The sequence below is a fragment of the Cetorhinus maximus genome, chromosome 7, assembly GCF_964194155.1.
Source record: "Cetorhinus maximus chromosome 7, sCetMax3.hap1.1, whole genome shotgun sequence".
In the NCBI taxonomy this organism is placed as follows: Eukaryota; Metazoa; Chordata; class Chondrichthyes; order Lamniformes; family Cetorhinidae; genus Cetorhinus; species Cetorhinus maximus.
This window is the reverse complement of record NC_135885.1, coordinates 40,200,568-40,214,506: the sequence shown is the minus strand read 5'-3', so window position 1 is coordinate 40,214,506 and position 13,939 is coordinate 40,200,568. Positions and strand designations below refer to the sequence as shown.

Here is a 13,939-nt window from a genome sequence, read left to right as displayed (position 1 = left end):
TCACTGTATTGGCTTCCCAGCGCCGCTCACCACATTGGCCAGGAGGCAGGCAGGCCATTGGACTCATTAAGAACTTTATTAAAGGTGGAAGCCAAAGTTGAATTTTACACCCGTCTCCCATAGTCCCAACTTGTTGTTCTACCTAACATTCAGCTCATGCCAAAATTACTTCAGTAGCTGATTGGCAGCCCTAATATTCTACAGGCTATCTACGCTGAAGTAAATTTGTTAAATGGATAGGAATGATGGATTAAATGCTGAAAAGAATGGCAGTAACCTTTACTGATGAACTAGCAGCACATTTTATAATTTGTGATAATCAGGGGCAGAATTTTATGTCACGCGGGTGGGCGGCTACCCGACCCGATCGGGGGTAAAATAGTGCACGATGACATCGAACGCATGGCTCGACATCATCGCGCACACACGCAATATTTCAGTTGGCAGGCGCGCACGAGAATCGACAGCGCACCCACCGACAATTAAGAGGCCGATTAAAGCCCTTAAACAAGTAATTAATTTGTATTTTTCGCTGCCCGCTCAACCGTTTGGTTGGCAGGCAGGCAAATAGGCTGAGCGGCCTTTGCGTTTTTTACGAAACCTCATCCATGGGCGGGTTGAGGTTTCCAACAGTAAATAAAATAACAATAAAAAAATTTTTAACATCATTTTTAACATGTCCCTCTTCATGTGACCGAGTCACATGTGGGGACATGTTTATATCATTTGTAAAATGTTTACTTTCATTTTAAAATTCTTCAGCTCCCTGATGCAGCTCTGTGCCCTTAGGGAGCTTTCTGTGAGCTGGCCAGCCAGCGTGAATTCCCGGTTGCGGGCCGATTGCGGGTAGCGGCCCGTTTCCTGGCCGCTCCCTGGTCTGCCCACTGCGCCCGCCCGATAAGGGAAAATCCTGCCCCAGATGTATTTTGAGGCAGCTGAATAGATCATGAAATTTTAAAATCCTGTATTTGTTGGCAAAGCCCACGATGCCTCTTCGGTGATGAACTATTTATTTCAGCAACATTACACCACAGTGTTGTCTCCCAGATAAGTCAGTCATCTATTCAGAGAATTGTGACTAAGGTTCCATTGTGCCTGAGGATTGCTCAAGATAAGGTCACTCACCGTCTTGGGGATAAATGCTTCAGCATGATGTGTGGCCTTTTCTGAAACGGTTAATGTAAATAGAGATTTAAAATTAGTCAGCCCTAAAATAGTCCAGATATGGATTTAACCCTTTGAAGTCCAAAGCATTTGCATACTGTATTATAATATCTGGTAAAACCTTTGACCTTGAAATTAGGCTAGACGTACATCTGCCCTCTCCTATAGGCCTTTGATATTAGAGATGGGGAGAGGAGAGAGGATCTCCTGACTCCTCTGCTCTCAGGGACCGGTGTGCCATCGGCGCAGGTGTGCCTGGGTTCACCAGAACCCTGTAAACTTCAGTAGGATCAGCAGCAGAGTTCCATGCCAGCACAATCCAGCCTAACTGCCAAGGTCATACCCCTGGGACAGAAATTTTTGTCCCGCGGGTAGGCACGCGCCTGACCCGAACGGGAGTGAAATAGCGTGCAATAACGTCAGGCGAGCGTTCAGATGTCATCGTGCACTCTCTTGATCTTTCAGTCTCGGCATGCGCGAGAGGCGGCAGCGTGCCCACTGACAATCAAGAGGACTATTAAGGCCCTTACACAAGTAATTCATTTGTATTTTTCACTGTCTGATCAAGTGTTTGTTTGGTGGGCAGGCGAATAGGCCTTGCATTTTTATGAAACCTCATCCATGGGTGACATGTCCCTCTTCATATGACTGAGTCACGTGTGGGGACATGTTTATATCGTTTGTAAAATGTTTACTTTTCACTTTAAAGTTCTTCAGCTCCCTGAGGCAGCTCTGTGAAAGCCTTCAGGGAGCTTTCAGTGCGCGCTCCCCCACGCATGTGCAGCCTTCAGTGCTCCCGCTCCTCCCGCCGCCCCCCACCCGGACAGCACTGAGGCTCTCAGTGCGTGTTTCACGCTGGCTGGCTGTTAATTGGCCAGCCAGCATGAAATCACGGTCGGACCTTGATCACAGGCGACGGTCCATCTCGCAGCCATTCCTGGGCACGCCCGCTGCACCCACCCGATGAGGCCCCTGAAATATTTAGGCCTTTGTTTGCTCTGGTAATGTTTTGCATCACAGAATACAATTTGGGAATGTGTCCCTGTTTATATCATGCAACCAGAGAAGAGATAGTTCGTCAACAAGTGAAATTGTGATGAACACTTTGACCAGTTTGTGCAGTAGTATAAATGCCTAACATATTCACTCTGAATATTGCTTTTGAAATTTAAATTCTGTCCCCTGATGCGTCAGTGTAAGGATTCTGCAGGTTTTTCCAGGTTTAAGTTCAGTTTCAAAACCGTTACACCCAAGTATTGGAGGTTCACCCAGATTTGTTTTACATTTTGACTTTAAGACAGCAATTAACTTGTTCTTGCAGATGTGTGAACAAGTACACTGATCTGACACGATGCCACACGAGCTCAAACGTTGGAGCCGGAATTTTCCAGTGCCGCCAGAAGTCAACGGGCCTTTTGCCGGTCCGTCAAATTTTCCATCCCACCTGCAATAATTCCTGCCACAGGCAGGACCGGAAAATCCCGGCCTGGGTGTGTTAACCTCATGTTAAAATAGATGTGGTAACTCCCTCCTCTGTTGCAATATCTGTTCATTCATTATTACCCAATTCTATTTTCTTCTATTGTAGATTTATAAAGCTATACCTTGCTTATCTCATAGAGATTATAGTATTGGGAAGAGCAGTTCCATTGGATTAAGGCCAGAGAGCAAGCACAGCTCTGACCACTATAATCAACAGGGAGAAGAGTCAGCAACAGCAGTATGAACATATTATTAATAGGGTTCTTCTCTTTTCTGGATTTAAGACACATGATCCACGTTAACTTTCGACATTTTGCCACTACCTGGGGCAGAATTTTGCCGTTGTGTGGGGGCGGGCCTGACACGCCAGCATGTAAAATGACGCGTGATGACGTCAGACATGCGTCCCGAAGTCACCGCGCACCACTGTGATATTTAGGGGGTCGGGCACGCCATTAATTAACAGACCAGTTAAGGCCCTTGAGGCAGTAATTGACAGCGATTTCTAGCAGCCCGTGCGATTTTCAGTGCGTCGCACAGGCGCAACGGGCAGGCGGGTAGGCCACATTTTTAAAAACCTCATCCACAGGCAGGATAATAGTGGTGAGTGTGCTCGTGAATGCAAGTTGTTTATACTTTACTTTTTAAACTTACTTGCTTGTGTGAACAGGACAGCTTCAATTCTCTTCACAGCTGCTTTGACAGAAAAAACCGCCTTCAGTTTAGCTCTCTGGAGCAACCATAACACTTGGGGCCTTGTAGGTTTCAGTCAGCCTTCCCTTACCCTGGGAATGGGGATTGTGTTCTCCACTGGAGGCACCTCCTCTGAGGAGGTAGAGAGGGCCAGAAGGGGGAGGAGGCCAGGAGTCCATATTCAGCCTCCAGGGGAGCCACCTTTGGGAGGGCAGGCACAGGCACAAGGGGTGCAGGGCCAACAGAAAGTCCAAGGCGGATGGGGCCGCAGAAGACACCACTATCCTGCTGCCAGAGTTTACAGGTGGCGATGCAGCTACCTCAATAAGTCTGAGGTGCAGTGCCGAAGGAGGCTCCGTCTTTCAAGGGAGACAGTGACCTCCATCTGTCAGATGATCGGCCCTGAGATCAGCTCCAACTGTGTGGGTGGGCACCCCATGCCAGTGGCACTGAAGGTCACGGTTGTCCTCAACTTCTATACCTCCGGTTCTTTCCAGGGGTCGGTGGGTGATCTTTGTGGAGTCCCCTGGAGTCAGCTGTCCACTGTTGCGCCAAGCTGGTGACACGCTCTGTTCAGGCGTGCATTGGCTTTCATTCACTACCGCTCGGACGAGGCCAGCCAGGCTGAGCGAGCCAGAGACTTTGCAGCAATTGCTGGGTTCCCCGCATCCAGGTTGCAATAGACTGTACACATGTGGCCATCAAGGCGCCAGCGGGTGAGCCAGGAGCCTTCATCAACAGGAAGGGCTTCCACTCCATGAATGTGCAGATAGTGTGTGATCACAGGATGCAGATTCTGAAAGTCTGCGCAAGGTACCCAGGCAGCTCCCACGATGCCTACATCCTCAGACACTCCCAGGTGCCGGGGCTCTTCAGTGCTCTGTCCCGGCTTGATCGATGGGTGCTGGGTGATAAGGGCTATTCCCTCAATAGGTGGCTCATGACGCCTCTCCGTCATTCAAGAACAGAGGCCGAGCAGCGGTACAATAGGGGCCACGCCTCCACAAGGGCCGTGGTAGACAGAACCATCGGTCTTCTCAAGGCGCGTTTCTGATGCCTGGACCGTTCAGGGGGCGCACTCCAATACCCCCCAGATAGTGTGTCATTGATAGTGGTTGCATGCTGTGCTCTCCACAGTTTGGCACTGGAAAGGGGGGACACAGTGGAGGAAGAAGATGAGGACGCAGATGCTCTGGCTGCAGACAATGAGTCCAGTAGTGAGTCCGAGGACAAGCACGCTCAGGAGAATGCTGAGGGGGTAGACGGGCAACCTCCAGGGAGGCAGGAACACCCGGGAGGCTTTGACCCAACGCTTCTTCAGCTAGCCCACCACAGATGAACCTCCAACACATACCAGGACTGCAGGCTCCATAATCGATACCTGAGAGCAACATTTGCCTGGTTAGGAACATTAACTATGTGCCTTGTCAATAAAGCTCAATGACAAATAAGTCACTCATAACAACATGGGTTCCCTACATCTGCAGAACTAATGAAGCACCCAGAGGTTTGTTGAGAACCAAAACATTTAATGATTGTATACTTGCATACAGAAATGAAAGTCCATTAAAAGGTGTTGAACAGCACACCGAATGAAAAGCAATTGAAACAGGGGGTCATAGGAAAACCACCCGTGAGAAGCCCGTGGTGTGCCTAAGGTGATTTACGTTTACGTTTGTGGGTGCTACGTCTAGGTGCTCCCCCACTAGCTGACATCGGCATCTGAGATAGCCTGCTCACTCTGCTGCCCTGTTGGCCTTGATGACCTTGGCGGGCGTCCTCTGGCCCATGGAGCCTCTGCTCGCCCCATCTGGCATCTCCCCAGCCGCCGCAGCCTCATCAGAGGCCATAGTCACTGGCAGAGGGGCGGAGGAACTGCTGCCCTCATCCGGAGTGCCCTGAGAGGAGCACGCAGAGATGACAGGCAGCTCGTGCACCAACGTGAGGTCACTTCGGACCTCCCTGCTCACCACTGACGGATGGGCATCTAGCTGGGATACTTGGTGCCCAATCATCTTCCATACTGACACTGACCACCTGAGGTCAATGCCGCTGTGAGGGCTTGCAGGTCCGAGCGCATCCCCAGGAAGCCCTGATTGTTCTCCTGGAGGAGCCTCTCCATGAGAGTCTCCACTCTCTCCATGGAAGAGGCATTGTAATCAGCCATGAGGGTCATTGCATTGCACATGCTCTGCATGGACTCCTCCATCACGGACACCATGGCACGCATTCACTCATGTATCTCCACCAGATCCTCCTGCACACCCTGCTGAAATTCCAGCATCTGCTGCCTCAGGGACGACTCCAGAGGCTCATCATCAGCCACCGATGGAGCATGTTCCTGGTCCTCTGCAGTCCTCCGACGGCCAGTGCCCTGGGCACTCTCTGCCTCCCTCTGCACCTCAAGTGAGTGTGAAGTGCCCCCACCGCTGTGCACCGAGACACTAGCCAATGATCTTATCCCCACTGAGATGCTGGTATCTGCCCTGGTGCCTACCTGGCTGAGATGGTGTGACACTGGTGCGTTTATATTTTCTGGGCCCTCAGGAGTCAGTGGCAGTCCCTCTGCCTCCTGAGTGTGGCGTGCTCTGGAAAGGCTGAAAGGAAGAACAAGGACATTTGATTAGCAGAAGTCGTTACACTGTTAATGTGCATGCCTGGCACCCGGATCAGGATGCGCTCTTCCTTCCATTGTCAATTAGCAACCCATGTTGGATGCTGAACTCAATATACAGTCAACAATGGAATGTTTGCAATGACAGGCATTGTGACCTCAGTGAACGGCACTCTTACCTCCCAGTGGCACCCCAACCTCACTGCGCCCAGTTGACCTGGGCACATGGTGCCTCTCCAGCTCGAGAGCCTCCTGCTCACATCTGGTCATTGTGAGAAGGTGGGGTTGCCCTCCGCCAGTCCGCAGCTGTTTGGCATTATTGTGTGCTGTCTTCTCCTGAAAGGAGAGAGGAGCATTGATTAGTCCATCCTGTACCTGCATTGCAATTGCCACCCCCACCTGAGTGAAACATTGCAGGGCTCATCCATTCGTGACCCTGGAGCCACCATACACTCACTCCAAGCAGCCAGGGCTGACCCCCTTGCCCAGATGCTGCCTCCATCACATTTGCCACTCACACCCTAAGATCTTCCAAACCCACGAGCACCACCACCTGGAAGGACAAGGGCAGCAGATAGATGGCTACACCACCACCTGGAAATTCATCTCCAAGTCATTCAGCATCCTGACTTTGAAATATTTCGGCGCTCCACCACTGTGCCTAGGTCAAAATCCTGGAGCTCGCCCCCAAACAGCACTGTGTTCCTGCACCACATGCAGAGGATACAGAAGGCAGCTTGCCACCACCCTCTCAGGGGCAACTAGGGTTGGGCAATAATTGCTGGCCCACCCAGTGAAGGCCACATCCCATGAATGAATGAATGCAAAAACAAAATTCTGATTTGAGGGTGGGGGGGTGAGAGAGGGTCTACCTAACCACTGTGATAAGTGACCCATGCCAACACGGCACTCACCCTTCCCGATTGCAAAAAGTCATTAAACCGCTTGCAGCATTGCACCCAGGTGCATCTCACCACATTGTGGGTGCTGACCCTTTTTACCGCCTCCTCCCTGGCACGTTTTGTTATGTGGGTGGGGCTCCTCCTCCCGTCTCTCGACACAAGGATGTCGTGCCATGCTGCCACCTCCTCGAGAGGGCAACGTGGCACTCATCTGAAAATCTCGGTGCACACTGCCCTGCTGACCTGCCCTCTTGCCTGGCCTGCTCTTCGAGAGTGCTGTCGGACATCCTCCTGTGTGACATCGGTTGCAGCCTATGGAAGGCTCCCTGCGCCGTTTTTGAATAGATCGCCAGGTCGCCTTTGGAGCCGGCGGTCATTGGACTCCCGCCGCTGCCCGCCCCTTCCCGATGTTCTCGGGAGCCATGGTTCACGCCTTAATTGGCCCGCCCACCTAAAATGGCGGTGCAGAGCCGATCGCGGGTGGCGATTGGCTCCACGCCCGCCCACACCTGCTCCTGACCAGCCCGCCTGTCAGAAGTAAAACCCTGGCCCTGATAAAACCACCAGTTAACATTTACATCTAGCAATCAATGGATGTTGTGTGGAGTGTTAGTACTACACCTACCAGGCATATAAATGATAATAGATCATGGGGAGGTGATGGTGTAGTGGTATTGTCATTGCGCTAGTACTCCAGAGACCCAGGGTAAAGCTCTGGGGACCTGGGTTCAAATCCCACCATAGCAGATATTTGAATTTAATAAAAATCTGGAATTAAAAGTCTACCATGAAAGCATTGTTGATTGTTGTAAAAACCCATCTGGTTCATTAATGGGAAGGGAATCTGCTGTCATGTAACTCCAGACCACATAGCAATGTGGTTGACTCTTAAGTGCCCTCTGAACCAGGGTAACTAGGGATGGGTAATAAATGCTGGCCTGGCCAGTGACACCCACATCCCATGAGTGAAAAAAAAATAGTCTGTAGGTAGAAAAACTTTAAATGATTTGTTTCAACATGTTAACATGCTTCTTCTGTGATACTCTCAGTTCAATTGCAATGGCCATCACAAATAATAGGTATGGAACCTTTAGTACTTCACCCCAATTGCTGTACAACTTAAAATATGTTCAGTAGACGTGACCTTTGTTTGGGAATAATCTAAAAAAATTCCTTTTACCTTTGCATTGTGCTGAGTATACGAATTGTGTTAGCTGCATTTGCATTAATATAAAGCGTTGAGACATCAGGTGGTCATGAAAAACACTATATAAATGCAAGTCTTCCTTTTTCTGATCGCTGAGTTCAGATTTTTTAATGTTTTGCAAAAATACTACGGTGGCAGTTAAAAGCTTAGAGGTGTTTTCCTGGTATTATCTGTGGTCCCAATCAGTGATTTCATTTTATTGTAATGTTTATTTCAGCCCTTAATACAACACGATGTGAAAAGCTGCAAAAGGAGAAGGAGGAGCTGGAGAGGAGGTTTGAGATTGAGGTACAGAGGCTCCATCTGCAACAACAAGAGGAGATTCAGGCCCTTGAAGAAAGACTGAAGGCTCATTATACTGCAGAAAAAGAGCATCTCATACAGGAACATAGGGAACACCTCGAGAAAATTGATTCTGAGCACAAGGATCAGGTCTATGTCAATACCATTTTATCATCTATTTACTTTAAAGAGTAATGGGACTGAAAATCCATAGCTCTTCCAGTGCAATCCCACCTAAAGTAAGAAAGGATGCAGCTGAAGAGCCCTCAGGGGAGGGGAGACAGTGGTGTAGTGGCAATTAGTGATCCAGGGGCCCAGGTTAACACTCTGGGGACATGGGTTCAAATCCTGTCACAGCAGCTGGCAGCATTTGCTTCAATTAATAAAAAAGACTTTGAAAGCAAGTCTCACTGATGGTGACCATGAAACTTTCATCAATTGTCGTAAAAACACAACTGGTTCACTAATATCCTTTAGGGAAGGAAATCTGCCATCATTACCTGGTCTGGCCTACATGTGACTCCAGATCCTCAGCAAGGTTGTTGACTCTTAACTGCCCTCTGAAATGGCCACTCAGTCCAAGGGATGAGTAATAAATACTGGACTTGCCAGTGATGCCCACATCCCATCAAAGAACAAAAAAAAAATTAGACTGGGACCTGGAAATTCAAAAGTATCCATCTTTTCTGAGGGCTTTGTTGGGGCCTGATATTCCACTCACCCCAAAGAGGAGGCATGACCAAGACAGGGAACTCCAATCTGACAGTATCTTTCTCCTTGGCCTGCCAGAATAGTGATGGGCCAGTCTGCCAGAACTGAGCCAGTCTGGGGTACCAGCACTGGATTGTAGTCTGGGCCTCGAAAGATTGGAAGACTTTTTAATTTCTTTTTTGTTATATTTCATCACAAGGACATACTTCAAATCTAGAAGGAACTCAATAATCCATTTTGTGCCCCTTGCCACCACACAACATCCCCCTCCCCTCCCCGTCCCACCCCACACATCATTAAAGTAGTTAGCATTCTCAGACTTCCACTCTGGGAGAAGTTGGTTCCCATCCAGTTTGTTTAAATTATACAACTGACCCCATACCTCATAATTTGGCATAGTTACAGGTGGGCGGGCACATCCTGGCATTTCTGGATAGATAGCCTGCATATTTTGACACACATTGTCCTTAGAGGTAGTAATAAGCAATGTGGCTTACCACACTATATTTTCACTGCAAAAACCTGGACTTAATTTCAGCCTAGACAAGTAGTGTGTTTTCCTTTTCCTCATATGTGTTAAGTATCATATGTATAATTATTTTGAATCGCCTGAATGAGGATCCAAGGAGATATTAGGCATATGTCACAGTATTACCCATACTTTGACCAGCCTCAATCAGGACAGCTACTGTAAGAAACTGGTGCAGTAAATGGTGTTCTATTGAGGGTGAAACTTAAGCAGTGTTGGTGAGAATATAAAGAGATAGCGCATAATATAGAGCAATGAGTTACCAGGTTTATTTCTTGTATGAAGAAAGCATAACACTCCAAGATACGGATGAATTCTGAAGATATTCTTCACAAGTGAAATAAGTTAGATCATTCACTATTCTTCTTTGGGTACTTAAAAATATAATTTTGATAAATAAAATTCATTTATTTTTATTTTTGATACTTTGTATAATTAAGTCACGACTGGCTGCCATCTTGAAACCTCCATACAAAAAAACCAAAGTATAAATTTATGAAATTCTTTTGGTCCCAAATACCCGTACATTTCCTTCTCTGTTATAGTGCCAAGATGGCATCTGAATCCTCTTTTTAAAAATACATTAGAAATTTAAGAAAAAATTGAACATTTATATGGTTTGAATGTGCCTTTGTCAATAAGAAAGCCTAATTGTGAAGCAATACTTGATCGGATCAAGATGAGAGAATGTCTGTGGAAATGTATTCCCAAAAATGTAATAACATGCATTAGATGAAGGGTTCCCTACCTTTGTCAACAATGTGCTTTTACCATAACTTCAGATACATAATGCCATTGCATCACTATAAAATTTCAATGTCTCACACCATTCTTGTAGTGACTGAGATTTCCACCCAGTGCGATTTAATTTTGTCCAGTGGCTTGTCAACTTTTATTAAAAACCAGAGACGAAACAAGACTTTTGTATCATCAGCCTGGGCCACATTGAAGCCCAATGCTAAAGTTAAGGTGACAGTCTGCTGATAACCTACACCACATAGTCCCACCAACACATTTTTTAATATTCCTTTGCTTCTAAACCATAATTTGTGATAGAGTCGCAATCATAATATTTTTGTTACAATTAGTGTATCACTGAATTATCAAATTGGGACATCTCCAATCTTACATTTGCAGCTTCAGACATTTAGCACATAATGCGGGAAATGTTGGTACTTTAATGCTCCAATATGAACTGTTATTATATTCATTACATTTTAGTGTTTAATAGTAAATATAGGAGGAACTGGATGCTGGAAAAAACAGTTGAGATAGTCACAAATTGGGACTTCAGAGGGGAATTGTCTATAGTTGTTTTATTCTTGTGTTTTATCAGCTGGAAGAACTGTCAACTGCTCATACCAGTGCAATCACAGAAGTGGAGAACAATCACACTGTTACAATAACTATTCTGCAAGATGAGCATGAAAAGAAACTTGAAGGTAATGCATATGACTAATATAGAGAAAATTGCTGTGTGACATACTGCTAAAAGCACTGATAGAAAATTATTTACAAGAGTACAGGAAAAACCTAGGAAAAATTTGCGGTAAGCAGTTGTCAAAAGAAGCATTAATGAGACTAATTGTAAAGAGGTCAAGCATTTTTCAAGTGATATTTTGTATCACTGTTACCCACATTATTCTTCCTGATCTTTTTATGGTGTGCTCCCTGATAAAGTTCTGCACAGTTCATTTGATTTTGTTTTTACAATAGTTTTGATGGATGATTCTGTGGACGACTGAAATACTTGTACTTACTGCTTGTTTTATCTTCAAACTCAATAAATACTTTTTACTTCCAAAGGCTTGACAGGTGCCTACAACATTCTGGTACCTTATCCCTAGTGGTCATTCTCCTTCAGACCATTTAGTTGGAGGGTGTCAGAGCTGCACCTGTGTTTGTCCCCTCTTTTGCAGAAGGAGATTGAAGCTAGTCCTAGGAACCCCATCCACTGCTGAGATCAGCAAACTTGGTACAGACCTAGAATCAAACCAAAACTTTTCTGGTCTGTAAAGCTTAGTCCAACACTGGCTGGTGCTAATACCTACCATACCATAAGGAGCAATGAAATTGTTAAAAGAGTGATTTTGAACAGCGTTGTTACGTATATTTTGAAGTATTAATGATTTGAATTGGAGAAGCATTAATGATTAGTCATTTTAAGGTCAATAACGGATAATACACCAATAACCTGATCATTAAGAAATACCAGGTGGATTTGCTTGTGTCAGTGTCAATCAAAAAGGGGTGTTGTTTTCATTTATTAGAATAAAATTTACATATAGTATCAATTGTGCAAATAGTGGGCAGAGGGAGCACCCAATCCACTTGCTGGCACCAACAAGAGTCTGTTCCATGATTGAGACTTATCTGAATTTGATTGATGAGCTGCCAGCGCCCAATACGCTTTCGTAGGCGGCTTGCCAATCGCGATGGGGGCTGATAGGAAATCTGGCGCCTCCTCTGCAGAACCAAACCAGAAGCATATGCTTTTTGTATGTGTGGGGTGTGGGGAGAAACAGAGTCAGCTCCATTCATGCTCCTCCTAGCCTCACAAGAATTCCACCCACAGTCCTGTAAGAAAGAAAGTTGCAGGTTCTGACCCTGCGACAGTGAAGAAACAGCAATATAATTCCAAGTCAGGATGGCATGTGGCTTGGAGCGTCTTGTAAATTATACATGCTGCTGCCACTGTGCGTTGGTGGTGGAAGGAGTGAATGTTTAAGATGGTGGATGGGGTGCCAGTCAAATGGGCTGCTTTGTCTTGGATGGTGTCAAGCTTCTTGAGTGTTGTGGGAGCTGCACTCATCCAGGCAACTGGAGAGTATTCCATCGCACACCTGACATCTGCCTTATAGATGGTGGTCAGGCTTTGGGGAGTTAGGAGGTGTGTTACTCACCACAGGATTCCTAGCCTCCGACCTGCTCTTGTAGCCACTGTATTTATATTGCTGCATTTATATTAGATTAACCCTCAAAAGGGCATTAATGGATTGTAAAGGTTCTGAAAATGGCAGGAAAGATGATTCTGGAACTCAAAACTTGTAAGTTCCAAGAAAGGTTCACCAACCAAACTTGTTCTCATTGGAGAACTGCAGATTGAGAAGAATCATGACGTTTGACAATGGAAAGATGATTAAATGTTAATAGGCCTGTTACTATTATCTGAAGCTGGTTATCATACACAGTTCAGATCTCATCCCTCCTTTAAGGGAATTTGACCTTTTCACAAGCATTTGTTCAGTGAAATTTCACTTGCAGCATTTTTTCTTTCAGAGCTAAAAGCCATCCATGAATTTGAGAGGATGACATTAGAAGACAATTTTGAAAAACTAAGACTTTCTCTTCAGGTTAGTACTATGTATGGACTACGTATGGAAAACTATATTTGTTCGTGTATGGTATATATATTAATTAGGGGCTGTCTTTCAAAAAAAAAATGTTTTGCAAATCATTCCCCAGATTTACAAACACGCAACTGTATGATGAAAGTCATTTTGTTATTTGTGTGTGATATTGTGACCAATGTGTCTCATGCTTCTTTTCCTTCGTGAAACAATCTTTCTCCTGAAGATGGGACCTTATGAAAGCACAAAATGTGCAGGGCAGGTGGCCACATTCCATTGTGCTTTATTGCCGAATTGTTGAATCCAGGCTGGTGCCCACGATTCCCACACTGTGATTTCCTTATCTTAGCATTGCCATCAGTAATGGTGAGGGAAGGGAGTGGGGGAAGAGAGAAAAACAAAATTTAGAGTACGAGTCATCCCAAGTCGTACTTACGCATCTACTGTCGCTTGGTTCAAGAATGACATTGTCAAAGGTGCAAGACTGAGTTATTGTTTCACAAACTCAGCCAACAAGAACAACAACTTGTATTTTATAGTCCTTTAAGGTAATAAAATATCTCTAAGCACTTCACAATTATGAAGCAAAATTTGGTACTGAGCCACATAAGGCGATATTAAGTTGGATGGTCAAAAGTTTCGATAACAATGTCAGCTGTCCCTCAATTCAAGGATGATGTCTACTCAGGGCCACGAGTTTTGCCATGGGTCTTCATGTGACTGAACTCTTGACCCGAATATCTTTGGGCACATGGGGCAGGGTGTCCCACGAGGTAGTGGGATCCAGAGAGCAGGATTTATTTCTATTTCTTTCCTTCTCTGCCACTGCTCCGCCTCTTCATTAAGGCGTTGTGACTCAAAGCGTGATGCAATTTGATGAATATGTTGTTGCCATTCTGAATGATTGGTAGCAAACTGCTCCCAGTAATGAATGTTTTTATCCCTTTATTCTTTCATGAGTTGTGAGCGCCGCTGGCAAAGCCAGCAATTGCTGCCTATTCCAAA

At 45.9% G+C, this 13,939-nt stretch overlaps 1 protein-coding gene across 1 annotated transcript in view; it reads left to right on the top strand.

The window, feature by feature from the left end:
* The window catches only part of LOC144682737 (microtubule-associated tumor suppressor candidate 2-like), a 563,465-nt gene that overhangs the window by 532,693 nt on the left and 16,833 nt on the right, over nt 1–13,939 (top strand). The window contains exons 11-13 of the mRNA XM_078545375.1: nt 8,280–8,494; nt 10,921–11,026; nt 12,864–12,937. Coding sequence (XP_078401501.1) covers nt 8,280–8,494; nt 10,921–11,026; nt 12,864–12,937 — 395 coding nt within the window. The remainder of the gene's footprint in view (nt 1–8,279; nt 8,495–10,920; nt 11,027–12,863; nt 12,938–13,939) is intronic.